This window comes from Acinonyx jubatus, chromosome D3, assembly GCF_027475565.1.
Source record: "Acinonyx jubatus isolate Ajub_Pintada_27869175 chromosome D3, VMU_Ajub_asm_v1.0, whole genome shotgun sequence".
In the NCBI taxonomy this organism is placed as follows: Eukaryota; Metazoa; Chordata; class Mammalia; order Carnivora; family Felidae; genus Acinonyx; species Acinonyx jubatus.
The window spans coordinates 18,186,986-18,204,601 of NC_069392.1; the positions used below are offsets into that span (position 1 = coordinate 18,186,986).

Here is a 17,616-nt window from a genome sequence, read left to right on the forward strand (position 1 = left end):
TGTCGGCTCCCGCTCTGACAGTCTGCAATTGTTTGCAGCGCCTCACCGTTTTAGAATCTCATGACATGCTTCGTAAATTCATCACATTTTTAAGAAACGAAGATCGATGCCGTGACGTATGTGAAAGCTTAGAAGGATGCCATACGCTTTGTCTCGTGGGTGAGTATCTGTGGCTGGGCATCAGGAGAAGCCCAAGTGTGTTTGCTTTTTACTGTTCTGGGGATCATGAGTTGTTTTTAGTAACGCTTGGAAGTACCTAACGATAAAAGACATGCAGTTAGATACATAAAATAGACACGTAGAATTGAAAACTGATGGAAAATATAGCAAGCTGGCAACCTGGCTGAGTGAAAAATGTTAAATTTTGGCCCTCAGCTTCCTGGCATCCAAGAGAAGAATGAAAATGGGATGAGTCACCTGGGTAATTCTCATCTCAAAAGAGAAGGGAGGGCACAGCTGGGTGGTGTTTAGATCAGAGCAGAGCCTCATCATCTATTTTACGTTTTCCTTGTAAGTAGAGAAGGGACAGAAGTGAATGGGTAGAGCGTAATTCTCATCACTTAGAAGAGGTTTTTTTTAATGGAGAAAAAGGTCCTTGGGGCTAAATTTTAAGGGAGTTCGTGGTGAGTAACTTCGGTGAACGCTGAACAAGAGTGACTTCCTAGGACATTCAGGTGTCCTTCCAAAGGTCATTTCTTACATTGACTCTCGATTCTCAAGTTTTAGTGTCGTATCGAAGCGTTATATGCTAACTAAAGTTCACACACGTCTGCGTATGAGTCTGCCTGTCATCCTCATGGCAAGAGTGGGGATCATTATTCCAATCTTCTAGATGAGGAGACAGATTCGAGAGGTGGGTTGAGGGTCGCACAGCTCCTCTGTGGCAGGGCCAGGGTTTGAAGCCAGGCGCGACACAGAGCAGCCCCGGCACTGCCAGCTGCCAGGTGCCTCTCCACGTGGGATTTCTTCCTGCACCTGGACGTGACTGCGGGAGCCCCAGGCGGAGAGCAGGGCTGCGAGGTGACGAAGCGGGTCTGCCCGGGCTCCTTGCACTCAGCCTTCTCTCTTTGCAGGCAACCTTCTGCAGTTGGGCTCCCTCAGCCCCAAGGTGTTAGAGGAAGAGACGGATGGGTTCGTGAGTTTGCTCACCCAGATGCTGTGCTACTGTCAGAAGTACGTGTCCCAGAAGAAATCCAACCTGACGCACTGGCACCCCGTCCTCGGCTGGTTCTCCCAATCTGTGGACTATGGGTAAGTCCCAGGGCAAATCACTGCCTTTCTTGTCTCCTGCCTGTCTCTCACCACCTCCCCCTTCTTCCTTCCATCTTTCTTCTGGCTTCTGTTGTTTTGTTTCTGGTTGCAAAAGTAATATATATTCATTGGATAAAATCTAGGTAAGACCAAAAGAAAAAAAACCATCCCATTGTGCTACTACCCAGAGACAACCGTGTGAACGTCCCTTCAGTTTCTTTTTTTTACCTGTAAATATCAACAGGTTTTTTTTTTTTTTTTAAGTTTATTTATTTTGAGAGAGAGCATGCACATGTGTGGGGCAGGGACAGAGAGAGAGGAGGAGAGAGAGAGAATCCCAAGCAGACTTGACACCATCAGTGCAGAGCCCGATGTGGGGCTTGAACCCACAGCCTGTGAGATCATGACCTGAGCCGAGATCAAGAGTCGGGCGCTCAACTGACTGAGCCACCCAGGCGCCACTCAATAGTTTTTTGTTGTTGGTTTTTTTTTGAGATCGTTTATTTTGTATTTCATTCTTTAGTAAATTGTGAACCTTATCTGTCAACCCTATTTTTTCTTTTTCAGTATCACTTTTCCTGACTCCCTAGACTGCCATATTTTGTAGGTGATTAAAATAAGCCCCGTAACTGAAAGGGGATAGAGGTCACCTCAGATCCTTTTCAAGAGGTGGAATATAAATTTAAAATTTTGTAACTAAAGGACTCAAAAACATTAAAAGCGCTAGGCTCATAGAGAGAGATTAAGTAAACGGCATCACAGATTTGAAAGCAGAACAAGCCTCCTGGGCTGAGATGAGGCAGGTCTTGGGAGTGAAGGTGGCTAGAGCTTCTGGCTCTTTTCCTGTTCAGATAGCTGCCTGGATCCCTGGCAGATGTCCTCGAAACAAAGAGTGAGGGCCAGGGGAGGAAATCCCAGGATAGTCTCCCTTTTCCTCCTACCAGAGTGCCATCCGGTTGAAAAGACAAATGGCCAGCCCGTGACGGGCCCCAGTGTGATAGCCCAGCCTGAGCAGAATGGGGCAGGTGTGTTGTGGCCTCAGGAAGGATGTTCTGGGAGGCAGGAGGGGCGGGGGGGGGGGGGGCAGCAGTGGGCAACCTGGTCTGCTCTGAGTGGATTTGGACAAGCCCCTTTACCCTGCTCTCCTTGCCCGAAACCCGGGGATGATTTTCACAGTCTCTCGGAGTGTGTTGTTTCAGAGGATTGAAGGAGATATAAGGTACGTGAAGGGCCTGCCTCTAGGCCTGGCTCGTGCTCATGGGTGGTGGCTGTTTCCACTGTGGTGCCGGGAGCCAGGGGAGCCCTCATAGGATCTTAAGCCGGGAGGTGATGAAGGCAGATTTCAGGAGTGTGAGTCTGACGCTAGGGCTGCGGCGTGGAGCGGGGAGACTTTCAGGAGGTTGGGGGTCGTGGAGATTCGCGGGCCAGGCCTGCGGGCTGGATGTGAAGAAGAAGCCAGTGCAGCAGATGGCAGATGGCTTTTGTCGACTGAATGGTAAATGGGGTGGGGTCAGAACAGAGAGAGGACATGACTACGTCAGGTGGAGCCTGCGGCCCTGGGGCGAGCAGGGATGCTGTTGGCGGCACGGGAAGCCTGGGTGGGGTGGCAGAGAAGGCAAAGAGGCCAGCGCCTTATGCATCTAGGCCCCCTTTTTCGTATCCTCTTACTCGCCATGTCGAGTGGCAGGTTGTAGCCACCCCTCCAAGCGGAAGGCCCGCTGGGGAGCTGAGCGGGCTCTCCCCGGCCATCCGTCAGGCGGAGCTGACAGCACCGGTCTCCTGCTCTCTCGTAGCCTTAACGAGTCCATGCCCTTGATCACCAAACAGCTGCAGTTCCTGTGGGGGGTGCCTCTGATCCGGATCTTCTTCAGTGACATCCTGAACAAGAAGCTTCTGGAGAACCAGGAGCCAGCCCACGCGCAGCCGGCATCCCCCCAGAACGTGCTTCCCGTGAAGAGTAAGTGGCTCGGGGGGGCCGACCCTGTGGCTCTGCCTGGCTCGGGGGCCGCTCCTGCTGTCCCTGTGTGCCTTCTCCCCTCTGTTTCTGTGATGCTCGGACTTCTCCCACAAAGGTTTTAAGACCACTAAGCCAAGTTCACATTCAGCAAAACAGCAATAGAAAATCTTCAGGAATAGAAAACAAGGACCAGGGAAGTAGCAGTAGGTGAACAAAACCGAGGTCATATATAGAGAAGAGTGTCCACAGATGGGTGTGCCACAAGGGCCATGGTGGTTGTCTCTGGACTTCCATTTGGCTCTGAATTTCTAGTAGCTAAAATGAAAAGGGGGGTGGGGATCTTTTCTTACTCTTCCCTAGCAGGAAGAAAGAAGGCCCGTTTCTTAAATTTTAAATTTTTTTTAAGTTTATTTATTCTGAAAGAAAGAGAAAAAGCATCAGCGAGGGAGGGGCAGAGAGAGAGGGAGAGAGGGGATCCCAAGCAGTCTCTGCACTGTCAGTGCAGAGCCCAACACGGGACTTGATCCCACCGACCGTGAGATCACAACCTGAGTCAATACCAAGAGTTAGACACTTATCCAACTGAGCCACCCAGGTGCCCCCAGTTTTTTTAAGTTTATTTATTTATTTAAGAGAGAGAGAATCCCAAGCAGGCTTCGCGCTGTCAGCGCAGAGCCCGATGTGGGGCTCCATCTCATGAACCGCGAGATGATGACCTGAGCCCAAACTAAGAGTCAGACACTTAACTGACTGAGCCACCCACATGCCTCAGAAGGTTTATTTCTTAAGGGAAGTAGAGCCTTTCTGAGTTCCTAATCATAGAAAAAGTCTCCCACGTGGGGGTCCTTATGCAGAGGACACCGGGTCACTGGCCAGGCCACCTTGGCATTGCTCCTACTGCGGAATCAGTCATAGGGTCCATGGAAAGGTTTCTTGCCCACTCTGAGAAAAGTTCGGGAAATGCCAGTGACACCGAGTTCTGTGGCGCCACCTGCCTGTGGCAAATGTCCAGGTTCCGGGTAACTTTTCTTCTGCCAGCCAGTGTGGTGCAGAGCCCCATGTCATAGCTGCCCGGGAGCAGGGCTCAGTGTCGCTTCAGCAGGATGTAAATGTAAGGGAGAAGGTTTAAAACTAACCTTCGAGCACAACCCAAAGCAAGTATCAGTGCTGGAGGTTGATGCTGCTCCCCTCTGAAAGTACAGAGAACTGGGAATCAACCAGGCCACCCGCCTTCACCCATCATCCCCTAATACGGTCGAATTTTTACCCTTGTGGGTTCTGAAGTCCGGTGGCAAAGTAAAGGAATCCCCTGTAGGAGTCGAATGTGCCTGGCTTGTTCTGGAACATCTTCTGATGTTCTGAAGAGGTCTTTGGGTTCCACCTAAAAGCCTGTGGTTAATGCTTTTCTAGTTTACCCCAGAGAGATAACTTGAGTCAGAGCAGTGGCCCCACTGTCCGGCCCTGGCTATAAAGGAGGCACGTTATCGAAATGCTCTTTACAGAGTGAAACTGGGCAGATGGCTGAGCGTCTGCTCACACGTTCCTTCTCCTCTCCATGCCAGACCTCCTGAAGCGCGCGTTTCAGAAGTCCGCATCAGTTCGGAATATTCTCAGGCCTGTTGGGGGTAAGCGTGTGGACTCTGCGGAGGTCCAGAAGGTCTGCAACATCTGCGTCCTCTACCAGACCTCGCTGACGACTCTGACCCAGATCCGGCTGCAGATACTCACAGGTTGGGAGGCCTGAGGCGTCTTCTTCTGCCTCCAACATTGGGGGATGACTTTTCTTAGAAAAAGCTGATTTTCTTCTGGCTTCCTTAGCTCAGAAAATATATTTTGGAGGAGGTTGTTTTTGAGCTATTCCCCTTCGAGGTTGATACACCTCAGCTAAATGGCTCACACTAACCTCCGTCCTGGCGCGGCCAGCTTGCTCCTGTGACCTGGCTCTTGTTTTCATTACGGAGCGCCATTTGCTTTCAAAAGTTACTGTTTTTCTGAATAGAAAACTAGAAAAAAAAAAAAAAAAGAAAGAAAACCTAGACCATATTTAATCCCATTTTCCAAAGATAACCACCTGTGCCTGAGTGTGCTACACGTATGTATATATTTAGACTGAAATACGTAGTTGTGCCCTTTCCATTAATCATTTTAGAAGCATTTTATCCCGGTCAGCGGTTCTTCCAAAGTGTCATTTTTATCGGCCGCATAATATCTTCATCACATGGGTCTCTGCCCAGCATTTTCCTTCTTAGCTGAGCAAGGAAGAAAGTTCTGCGCCCCGCCCCCCTCACCCCGCCCCTGTGAACACAAGAGTGTGGGTACTGGGGGCCTTCCACTGCCTCGCAGGACTTGCTCGTAGGAATTGGTCTTACGAGGACAGGAAGTCTGTGAGCAGTAAAGCCGTTGACTACGTAAAGGATGTGGAACTTTTCTGTTTCATTGTACCTTGTTTTACATCATAAATTGCCACTGCCTCTTTCACACTTACTCATCTTCACGTATTGATAGAGCACCTATGTGTGCCAGGCTGAGGATAAAGAGGTGACTAAGACAGCCGGGGTCTCTTCCCCGAGGGATTCTAAGAATGAGGAGATGAGCTGTAGGCACGGGAAGAATGTAGTGCCCGTCATGACGGGCACTGTGACCATGGACGTCATGAGACAGCATGGGCTTGGACTGGAGCAGGGTTTCCCGGCCGCAGCACTGCTGGTGTTTTGGGCCCGACAGTTCTTGGCGGTGGAAGCCGTCTTGTCCTTTGTAGGATGTTGAGCGGCCCAGCCATCACAGATGCCCGTGGCGCTTCCCCTCCCCGTTCATGCCAACGCTGCCCGTCTCCAGACACTCCCAGAGGCCTCCTCGGGGGCAGCGCGGTCCCCGCTTGGACAGCACAGGCCTGGCGTGGTGGCGGGGTTGAAAGCAGGGGCACCTGGGCGTGTTTTAGAAGTCGTGTCTGCAGGTCCTACGGTACAGTTGGATTTGGGGGAGTGAAAGCTAGAGGCTTCCAAGATGAGGCCGGGTTGTTGGCCCCCACAGCCTGTGGATGGTGGTGCATTTGCAGAGCTGGAGAAGCCCGCTGGGAGGGAGGCTGGGGGAACAGAGTCTTGCCTGGCTGTGAGGAGAGCGAGGTGCCAGGCAGGCACGCGAGTGGACCACGCGGGGGCGTGAGCAGAGGCGTGCTGTGTAAAGCCCTGGGCCCGGGGCAGGTTCCCTCGGGGGAGGGTAAAAGCAGACGAAAAGGGGCCCGGACCGAGCCCAGGGCCCCAGCACCCAGTGTGAGGGTTTGAGAAGCGTATCGAGTGACGGGATTTTGAGGTGATGGGCCCGCGTTCAGCTTTTTGAGGCAACCACAAATTCAGGCATCCTCCTCGTCCCAGTGAGAGAACCCAGAAGTTCTCTTGGCTGACTTGAAAACGTATCCTTTTAAGAAGGAGATAAACTAGCGTGAAGCATCGGTAGAGTATTGGGTCTGTTTGTTTAGCGACACGCAAAGCAGAGTGTGGGAGACCACGCGCTTTGCTCCCGCTCCTCGCGTGCCACGTGCTGCCCTGTGGCCCGGCTCCCCAGGGCCTTGCGTCTTCATTGCCGTCGGAGTCGCGCCAGACGCAGCCCTTGTTGAAGCCGCGTCTGAGGCCGGGAACGAGCATGTTCGTCCCCGCCGTGAGGACCATTCACATGATGTGAGAGCAGTTGCTCTTCCCTTCTCGTCCCGTGGGAGTGTATTTGTGGTCTCCGCAGTGCAGCTGCTCACTCCATCTCTGTCTCCACCTCCTCTTAAATTCTGAGGGGTCTGCATTCCGTAATCTCGTCCTGCCCCTTGGAAAATATGAGCTCCAGCCTTCAGGAGTAGTAAGTGGCCACTCCTCTCTGGTTCCTTCAGGCCACCCTGGTCTAAGCACAGAGCAGCACTGATTGAGTCTGTCATCCTCCTCCTCCAGGCAGATATACCTTCCCGAAGCAGTTCTTTGTCCAGAACCGAGTAATTCAGAGTGCCCTGTAAAATGAGGGGGGTTATAAGGACTCTGGCAGAAAGTGAAAAAATGAGGAATAATTTGAGGTACACACCCTACTGTAGATTCAGGGACACATGGACTTTCAGAGCCAGACTCTCTGAGTCAGTAGCTGTACTAATAGACTTAAAATGTGACAGTGATGTAGCCTGTGTGTCCGAGGCCTTGGAGCCATCGGGAAGCATTCCTAAAATGCCATCGGGAAGCGTTCCTAAAATGTCTTCTCCACCCAGGGTTAAATGTTTGTGTGACACTTCACGGGATCTCTGCTACAGTCGTTCATTGCTTTCCCATTTTTAACAAAGGTAGAATAGTAGAAAAGAGGAAAGCTTTGCTAAATTGTAGGTGAGCCAGAACGATGGTTTAAAGCAGGGGTCAGCAAAGGGGCCAAATGCAGCCCACCACTTGGTTTTGTAAATAAAGTTTTACTGGAACACAGCCCCATCCGTTCATTTACATCTTGTCTGTGGCTGCTTTTGTGCTATGCTGGTAGCACTCAGTAGTGTGACAGGGTGTTAGGCCAGGCCCACAAAGCCCGAAAGTACTGACTCTCTAGGCCTTTCCAGAAAAAACTTGCTGACCCCTGATTTAAAATATAAACGCTGAGTCAGACAGACCTGGGTTCCTCTTCTTGGCTCTGCTCCTTATTGGACTGAGTGATTTGGAGCTAATTACTCAACCTCTCCAGGCTTCAGTTTCTTCCCTTATAAGATGGAGGTAACGTTAGGTTTCACAAGGTAGAAAGGTGATAATGCATGCAGAGTACTTAGAATGACATCTGGAACATAGAAAGCACCCACTAAACGGTAGCTGTTATTGCCATCATCACTCTCGGTGGTGATAATGATTTTCTTAGTAATTGCACCTTTTTTCACACCCATTAAGTGTCCACTAATAGGAGTGTTTTGTTCCCCCAGCGGATAGGAGACACCGTGACCCAGATGGTGCCCCCACCTGAAGCTTGGGTTTCTCTGTCCTTTTCCAGGACTCACTTACCTTGATGACCTGCTCCCCAAACTGTGGGCGTTTATCTGTGAGCTGGGGCCCCACGGAGGGTTAAAGCTCTTCTCGGAGTGCCTCAACAATGACACCGAAGAGTCCAAGCAGCTCTTGGCCATGCTGACGCTGTTCTGTGACTGCTCCCGGCACCTCGTCACGTAGGTTGACTGCTGTGGGGCCGAGTTCCTCTCCAGAATGTGGAGAAGCCCAATGACAGTGTCAGGAAGGAAGCAGTTGCTGATGTGATTGCCGCCATCCTCTGGACCCGTGTGGCAGGGTCATTAGGAAAATTAGATGAGAAAACATTTTCAAAGTAGGTGGCACATAGTTGGGGTTCAGCAGTTCTTAGTTCCATCCTTCCAGGGGAGCTGGTTCAGTCCCACTGAGTGTGGGCTCTGGGATTCTCCCAGAGCTGGGTTCAAATCACTGCTCCACCATTTCCTCGCTAGGTTAGTAGTTACCTGGAAAGTTCCATAGCCAGAGTGCCAGGATGCAAATCCTGGGTGGGCCACTTCCTGAGACACCCCGGGCAAGGGGGCTCCACCTTTCCGAGCCTTTGCTTCCTCACCTATGAGCGGGAACAACAGTAGCACGTGTCTCTGGGCTCTGTGGTAAGGATTGCAGGAGATAAAGCACACAAAGTGCTTAGCACAGTCCAGACACTTAGGAAGGGCTGCGGGCTGCGGTTCTTGTCATGGTTATCGACTAACCCTAGGCGAGTTGCTTAACCACTCTGAGCTTCCTCCTTCAAAGAGTAGTAATGGTTATCAGCCATCCTATAGGGAGTACGTGAGAAAAGGAAAGTCAAGTTCTCAGTGCAGTGCCTGGCTCAGAGTGGGGAATTAATAGATGTGAGTCCCAGTCAGTGCTTTTTTTTTCAGCCTATGTGTCTACTTGTGTGTTTGGTATTCTTTTAATTCCACTTTTTCCAAAGGTTGGTAAAGAATTATGAGAATGGACCCCGTCAGGCAGTTATGTTCATGGTAAAAGACATTGGGTGGGAGGGGATCAGGGACACAAGGTGACAGATTGGGTAAGAACCTCGGAGAGAGGTGCTCCGTGAGCAGTTGGAGGCCAGGGCAAGGGTAAGACACCCTGAAGGGCTGGGTCTAGGACGACCCAAGAACGAGTCATGCCCTAAGGTGAACGGAGCAGACTTAGGAGATTTTCAGGTAGAGCTGTATCTTAAACAGTTCATTTATTCACACATTCTTGCAAACATTAGTTCATTCATTCCCTCATAAACACTTCTCAGGTACCTACTAACGGTCACTAGTGGCTGCTGCAGATGCAGGGAAAGGTTCTACAGCTTTTCTCAGTGGGCACACACTCTCTGTCAAGATTTCTTGATAGGCATGGATAGGCATGGATGGAGAAGGTGTCACAGTCAGATCCTTATGAATAAGGAGAATACAGAGGGAAGCTTATTGTTGTTTTCCTCTCTCCGTTGTGGTTTTAAATTTTTCACTATGGACAGTTTCAAATTAATAGAAAGCGGAGAGAAGAGTAGAAGGATCCCTCAAATGCCCATTACCAGCTTCCACACTCATCTGCACGTGGTCGCTTTTGCTTCACCTCTGTCCCCAGCTGCTCTCCCCTCCGGATTCTCCTGAAGCACATCCTACCCATCAGAGTTTACTTCGTGAGCTTCTATTCGTCTAGTAAGAGGTACACATCTTGTCGTTCCCTGCCCTTTCCTCCCTGGGAAGTTGTGAATAATTTTCCATCTGATTTAGGATCCTTGACGACATCGAAGTTTACGAAGAACAAATTTCATTCAAACTGGAAGAGCTGGTCACCATCTCCTCTTTCCTGAACTCCTTTGTGTTTAAGATGATCTGGGATGGGATCGTAGGTAAGGCGAAGATGCCAGCCGTCGTGCTGCACGCGGGGAGGCCACGGTCTGGAACATCAACTGATGCCTAGCTTTATCGCCCATCACAACCAATTGCACAGGCACGTTTATTCACGTAATTGGAAGTTGTACTTCTCCTGTCTGCAGCCTCTTAAGATAGTAGGTGCAGATATGGAAGTTTTACATCTCCCTTCAGGAAGTACGTGTAGGTGTGAAGGATTATTAACGATGATGATTTTGCCCCGGATCTCCCTTTGCTTCTTTGAGTTGATTTCCGTGAAAAGAGAACGTGTCAGAGCACGCTCCAAATCAGAGCTCACCTCCTGAAGTGCTTCCAGTTTGCTTGGTACAAAGCTCCTTAGATTAAAAAGTCCTTTGGATCAGCTGCTAGTGGGAGGCAGACAGTGGTGATTGTGTGTGAGACGCTAGGGTCCTGCAAACAGAACGTACCCAGGGCGCCTTTTATTCTGTCGATTCCACGTGGACTCTATAGAGTGAGGGAGACAGAGACCTTGGTGGGGGCTGGTGACCGGCAGGGACAAGACGCCATCCCCCTGGCTCCTCGCCAGCCCTGACCAGCTCCGTGTTTGCAGCTCTCCCATTTCTTTGGCCCACAGAGAACGCCAAGGGGGACACCTTGGAGCTGTTCCATTCTGTCCACGGCTGGCTGATGGTGCTGTACGAGAGGGACTGCCGGCGGCGCTTTGCCCCCGAGGACCACTGGCTGCGAAAGTGAGGAGCGGGGCCGGGCGAGCGGGTTTGTGGGGGGCCAGGCTCGCGCTCTGGGGCCAAGGGGTCTTCATCTCTCCCTCATCCTCTGTCCCCCTGGGAGGACAGACCGCCCAGCGGTTGGTGCCTGTGAGGATGTGCTCACCCTGAGGGTGGTCAGGGCTCAGTAATGGTGACAAAGCCAGGGCATAGTTAGCAAATGGGAAGAAACTTCTTGTAGCTGAACTGAGCAGCAGGTTATGAGAGTTCAGTGGTGGTTTTTATCAACAGAATGAGCAGGATGAAAACTATAGCTGGCCTTTTGGGGGTAGGGTGGGGAGATCCACTTACAACAACTAAGTGTAAGATGTCTGCAGTTTTGGTTTGGTTTGGTTTTTTTTTTTTAGTTTGTGTATTTTAAGAGAGAGAGCAAGCAGGGGAGGGGCAAAGAGAGGGCGAGGCAGGATCCCAAGCAGGCTCTGTGCTGTAAGCACATAGCCTGTCTCAAGGTTCGAACTCATGAACGGTGAGATCGTGACCTGAGCCGAGATCGAGCTTAACCGATGAAGCCACCCAGGTGTTGTTATGCCCAGAATTCGTGATCCCCAAAGACCACTAGGGAGCCGAGTCCGATGCAAAAGCAAAGAGCCTTTATTCGAGCTAGCTCGAGCTCAATCCCCTACCTACACCGACGCAGCAGTGAGATACCAGGGAAAGAGAGCGAGTTTCAAAAGGACAAAGGTTTTATTGGGGCCTGGGGGCAGTTGGTGAGGTAATGGCTATGGCCTCAGCCGATTGGCTGGGGAAGGGTCCTGGGGAAGGGTCGAGTCCTGTTAGGCAGGTGAGGGGGGGGGTTACTCAAGGGGAGGAGGTGTGGTCAAGGTGAAGGACACAGAACAAGATGGAGTCGGCTGGCGTAGGCCCGCCCTTTCAGTGTCCCAAGATGGCTGCCATTTTTTATAAATGACATGTCGGCTCTTATGTTGTGGCACTAGAGTGGGGTCTGGCGGAGCAGAGACTAGGTATTTTAGGCTTTGCAGCCAGAGGCTCTCCTTTGCAAGAGCCCCAGTCTGCCATTGTGGCGGGAAAGCAGCCAGTGATGGTACGCGGTGGACGGATGTGGCCGTGTTCCGCCGAAACCTTGATTACAAAAAGGGCAGCAAGCTGGAGCTGGCCGCCCCTGCGCTAGAGAGCTGCTGTCCTATGATAACCCCAAACCCATGCCTTTCTTCCGAAGGGACCTCAAACCTAGCGTGCTCTTCCAAGAACTGGACAAGGACAGAAGACGGGCACAGCTGATCCTGCAGTACGTCCCTCACGTCGTTCCCCACAAAAACGTGAGTTGCTCTCAGAGCCGGGCCCCTGTGCATCTTTGTGCCCCGCCGCATGGCACCCGACTCGCCCCCTTTGCTGTAGCAGTTGGAGAGAAAGAAACGAGCTCGTTCACTCCGCAAATGTGCACGGACAGTGGGTCTCCGTCTACATCAGGTATTAAGCCGAGTACAGAAACTGAAGAAAGTATGCACTGGCAGTTCTAGCAGGTGGGGGGCATGTCACAGGGATGGATGCTGGGGGAGCCCAGACACGGGGGCCAGGCCCAGCCGGCAATAGGGGGAAGGGAGTCAGGAGAAGCTTCCAGTGGTTAAAGGCCCGGGGGGTTGAGAATACGGTGCTAATGGAGGGCCCGACATACGGACTGGCTGCGGAGGATATGAAGGAGAGCCAGGAAGCTGAACGGGTTTGTAGGGGTTGGAGCTGGAAGGACCCTGCAGACCAAGGGCAGGAGCTTGGATTTTGGCCAGAGCCGTTGGAGCGTTATCAGCTTCGGGAGCTACGCTTTAGAAGGTTCCTTCTGGCCATGGGGCAGAAGACCAGCTAGAGGCAGAAGTGTTATGGGAGTGGAGAGACAATAGGATCAGAACAAAGACATTCAGAGAAGGAAAGGAGGGATTCAGGTGGTGGGCGGGCTTCTGGCTTGGGCTCCTGGGCGCTTGGGGGAGTCACTCCCTGGGGAAGGGACGCGGGCTAGAGGAGGTCAGCTTTGAACAGGCGGCACAGGCGTGCGGTGTCCGCCACTCCTCGAGGCCATCGGACAGTGGGGCTGGAGAGAGACACTGCACGTGGACAGCGCCCAAATCTGACTGCATCCATGGCCACGGACAGGGTGGTCAGGGAACCGGGCGGAGTCAGACAACCAGGGGGCCTGTTGTTAAGAGGGCCAGCATGAGGAGAGGACTCATCAGAGGAAGGAAACCAGCAGCGTGGTGTCCCGGACCCGAGAGACATGAGAGTCTCAGAAAGGGTCAGGTACGGTGGCCAGAGTGTCAGGAAATGAGGGAAGGTGCTGCCCATATCCCTGGTCTGTAGTGAACACTCCAGAAATGTCTGCTGGAACCCGCAATGATACTGTGCTCCTTCAGAAGAGACTCTTACGGTCTTCGTGTGCCTCTCTTTCTTTTCCTTTTTGTTTTTCTTTTTTTTTTTTTTTAAGTTTATTTATTTTGAGAGAGAGCACAAGTAGGAGAGGAGCAGAGAGAGAGGGCGAGAGAGGATCCCAAGCAGGCCCCGCGCTGTCAGCACAGAGCCCAACCCAGGGCTCGAACCCATGAACTGCAAGACCATGACTTGGGACGGGAGAGTCAGACGCTCAACAGATGGAGCCACCCAGGCGCCCCTCCCTTTTTTTTTCTCTTTTTGGACAAAAGACATTTTTAGAAAAGAGCCTAAGTCACATTTTTTGTAAATTGAACCTTAGTTTTCAGAGATACATATTCCTCGCTGCTCTTTGATATTGTTTTGACCTTGATGTTAATGCTCACAGTTGCCATTCTTTACCCTCAAGTAGTGATTTGCAAACGGATGTGGCTGTTTAAATTCTTATTGCACTCGATAGCAGAGCCTCTTAGAAATGAAGGGAACTTGTGGGGATTACTTAGCTAAACGCCTCCATCTGGGGTGGGAGGCCTCCGACAGTACACCTGACCTTGCCTCAGGTGGAAGGCCTGGAGCCTTGCAAAGCCAGCCATTGTATTGCTTTACTCTTCCCAGTGATGGGACGTTCTTCCTCACCTTAACCTGATTTACTTCTGTGTAACTTCTACTCTCTGGTCCTTGAACAGCCACTCTAAGTGGAATCTCCAAATCTTCTGAGATGTGCGGACAACTCTCGTTTGCTTTCTGGTCTTCTCTGTGCCACAGGTAGCATCCTTCCCCTCCCCCCAGCTACTCCTTGGGGAAGTGGCTTCCAGCCGCCCATCCCCTGGGCCTCGTCCAGTTTGGGGCAGTCTAACTGAAAACGCAGCACCCTGCCCTGGCCCCGCGTGTCCGTGAGGTCAGCCCTGGACCATAGCACTCCCATCCCTTGTAGTCTGGGATTGCCGCTCCATGTGTCTGCAGGTCACAGGCGCTCTGCTGGGGGTGACCCTGGGTTGTCACAGGGCATTTTAAGTTTTTGAGAAGAGCACAGTGAGATCCTTTGGACACCATGTGGAGCACCAGCTCGAGCTCACGATTTCAACGCTCCTTTCGAGGATGCCACTACGCTGGGTTTTAAAAACAAAACTCAGTTTTTGTTTCAACGGGCGTGTATTTTTAAAATACGAAGCTCTTAGCACATAAACACTTACCAAGTGGCTATAGGACCCTCGCTACCTCGTAGATGGCACTGTAAGTATTTCTTTTGACCCAGGAGTGCCGTGAAAGTCATTACTGAGTCTGTGGAGGTAGTGAGAACAAGAAGCCTGAGAACCTCTGAGATTAGTTGGCATGTCTTGGGGACCAGGCTATAATCTAATCCTCACTGTGTGTTTTTTCTTTGGGGAATTGGGGAATTGTGCTTAAGATTGCCATCCAAGCTTTTTGTCCTTGGTTCAGGAACTTTTTCTCCTCTCGTGGGGACCCTTCCCAATCCCCTGGCACCTGTCCTGACCCTTTTATGGCCCCAGCAGGTACAGGAGGGCATCTGAGGCTCAGTATGTCACAGCAGCGAGGCACTGTCCCCTCCTGGGGGGGGGCACGTACTGCCCTCTCTCGCTGGCATGTTCTTGCCAGAGCGCACAGGGGGGTTGTAGTCTCTCCAGGCCTGCCCGCAGTCTTGCGCCTGTCATTATGGCATCTGCCCTAAACACCAGAACTCTCCCTGTTCTTGATCTCATTCACGTGGGCGGCCCCACAAAGCTGTTCCTGCTTCTCTCAAAGTTTTTAAAGGCCTCAGCTCTGCCTCGTTCACACACACAGCACTTTCTTCTCTGCACTCTCTTACACTGCTTTTACACTTTTATGTGCAGTGCATCCGCGGACTGGGACTTGAGACCTTCTCTTTTGTTCTGGCCTGGAAGGCCTGGTGCCACACGGGGTGGGCAGTGGCTCTGTGGTGTGGTGGCCCGTGCGTGAGTCCCGGGTTTGACTGTGGTCCCTGTGTCCACCAGCTGTGTGACCTTGGGTGAGTCAGTGTCTTCATCTGCCAAATGGAGACAAGGACCCTTTCTCAGATGTCTGCTGCCGTCGTGAGGCCTCTCATACCATTGAGAGCTGCGTACCGTTGCCCCAAACCCCCTTCATGCCCCGTGGAGACCAGAGCCCCACACAGTCTTTCCTTGACTCCTGCCATTCTCACGGCCACCTCTGCACTTTTAGTTCTGTGTGGGCAGTCTCCGCCCCATATGGGATTAACCCAGGTGGGAAACTCTTCTTTTAACATTTTTTTAAATGATTATTTGTTCATTTCGAGCGAGAGAGAGGCACACACAAACGAGTGGAGGGAGGGGCAGATGGAGACGGATAGAGAAAATCCCGCGCAGGCTCCACACTGTCAGCTCAGGGCCCGATCACAAGGTCACGACCTGAGGTTAAGTCAAGAGTCAGACGCTTAACCGACCAAGCCACCCAGGTGCCCTGGGAAGCTTTTCTTCTGCCTCGTGTTCAAGTCATGCTAAAGATTTGGGGTGAGAGCAAACAGTCGTGCCTCACGGCCCCACACAAGTTAAAGACCTGTTGTGGAAGTCTCAAATCCCCCTGCACAGACAAGAGACATGCCAGTGCCCTTCGTCCCCGTCACAGCCTCCCTCACTGTGGCTCCGTCTATCCTTCCTTTCCGTGTTGTCCTGGAACCCTGATACTATCCAGAGCACTTCAGTCCTTGTTTCTAGGCTGGTGAACCAGCCACCTCAAGCGGCTCCCCTGAGAAGTAACCGCTCTGCCAGATACGTTCCTCCTCCTCCTCGGGAAGCCGTGGGCAATCACTTTTCCTGCTGCAGCAGTGTGTTAACTCCGTAGTCAATGAAATGATCAAACGTAAACACACGAGCCTCTCCTGTATGCAGTTAGCTTTTGTTACCGTTGTTGCTGTTACCATTCTGACTGTTCTTATTGTATTTAACAAATCCTTTGACATTTGAGGGGATTCCCATTTTTAAACAAAATCAGCAGCGATTGGATTTATTTCTTCCTTCAGCAGACATCATCAGAGTGCTTTTACAGCAGTGATTCTCAACCCCAGGACGGGGCCAAGGGTCGCGCTCTCCTGAAAGGGGCTTATCAGAATCTTGACCATGGGAGAGAGGGTTCTTCTCTAACAGTAACTGAGAAATATTACGGGGGGGGGGGGGGGCCTATGGTGTGCTTGAGGGCACAGAGGAGGCTGATAAAAGGTCAGGGACCTTTATTCTGTGGGATCATTTTTTGAAATTTCTGACAATGAAAAAAATTATCTTTGAAATGTTTCTCTTTTTTAACTCCTAACATTGATTCCCTTTAAAGCAGGCATAGGTGTATAAAGCAGCCTCTGTAACCTGTTCTACCACCAGGTTTTTATGGTGGCTTATTGACTGAATGAGAATGATTTTCTCTCAGACCATTCTTTTTTTTTTTTTTTTTTTAATTTTTTTTTTAATGTTTATTTATTTTTGAGAGAGAGAGTGAGACAGAGTGTGAGCAGGGGAGGGTCAGAGAGAGGGAGTCACAGAATCGGAAGCAGGCTCCAGGCTCTGAGCTGTCAGCACAGAGCCTGATACAGGGCTCGAGCTCATGGACCACGAGATCATGACCTGAGCTGGAGTCAGACGCCCAACCGACTGAGCCACTCAGGCACCCCATTTTTTTTAAAGCTTATTTATTTTTGAGAGAGAGAAAGCACGAGTGGTGGAGAGGCAGAGAGAGAGAGAGAGAGAGAGAGAGAGAGAGAGAATCCCAAGAACACTCCACGCTGTGCAGAGCCCATTGTGCGGCTCAAACCCACGAACTGTGAGATCATGACCCAAGCCCAAGTCGGATGCTTAACTGAATGAGCCACCCAGGCGTCCCGGCGTCCAGACTATTTTTAACCAGACTGTGGCTGCAGCCAGACCACTCTTTCTGGGGCCTTTCTTCCTTGGCATGTACTCAGCTAGATTTCTAATTCCCAAGGTTGTTTTGGGGAACGTCTGCTGTTCTCCCCAGACACTTCTGACCTGTAGCATCTATCAGAGCGTCCCGTTGTGGTGGCCTCTCGCGTGACTTGTTTCGTTAGTCCCGTACAGCGTGTCTTAGGGAATCATCCATTGTTGACCCAGTTCCTGGTCTCACCTTTGCTCATTTCAGAGAGTTCTCCTGTTCCGAAACATGGTTACCAAGGAGAAGGAGAAACTGGGGCTCGTGGAAACCAGCTCAGCCTCTCCCCACGTCACCCACATCACAATCCGACGGTCCCGCATGTTGGAGGTGAGAAGCCCATCACAAAAAGGTGTACTCTGTGAGACGTGGGGTTTTTAAGGGACGATCTATTGCCTGTGAACTGTCCTTGTCACCCCCTGGTCTGATGACCCCGAAATCAAGACTTAGGGAGCGGAATGGGGCCATGTGTCCTG

General features: G+C 51.4%; 1 protein-coding gene across 11 annotated transcripts in view; it reads left to right on the plus strand.

The window, feature by feature from the left end:
• UBE3B (ubiquitin protein ligase E3B) overlaps positions 1–17,616 on the plus strand; it is a 52,610-nt gene that overhangs the window by 16,040 nt on the left and 18,954 nt on the right. For all 11 annotated transcript variants that reach the window (XM_053206181.1, XM_027044050.2, XM_053206182.1 and 8 more), the window contains 9 exons: positions 39–159; positions 1,074–1,251; positions 3,045–3,208; positions 4,771–4,938; positions 8,198–8,369; positions 9,948–10,066; positions 10,684–10,798; positions 12,012–12,111; positions 17,351–17,470. In XM_053206181.1, the coding sequence (XP_053062156.1) occupies positions 39–159; positions 1,074–1,251; positions 3,045–3,208; positions 4,771–4,938; positions 8,198–8,369; positions 9,948–10,066; positions 10,684–10,798; positions 12,012–12,111; positions 17,351–17,470 (1,257 nt within the window). The remainder of the gene's footprint in view (positions 1–38; positions 160–1,073; positions 1,252–3,044; positions 3,209–4,770; positions 4,939–8,197; positions 8,370–9,947; positions 10,067–10,683; positions 10,799–12,011; positions 12,112–17,350; positions 17,471–17,616) is intronic.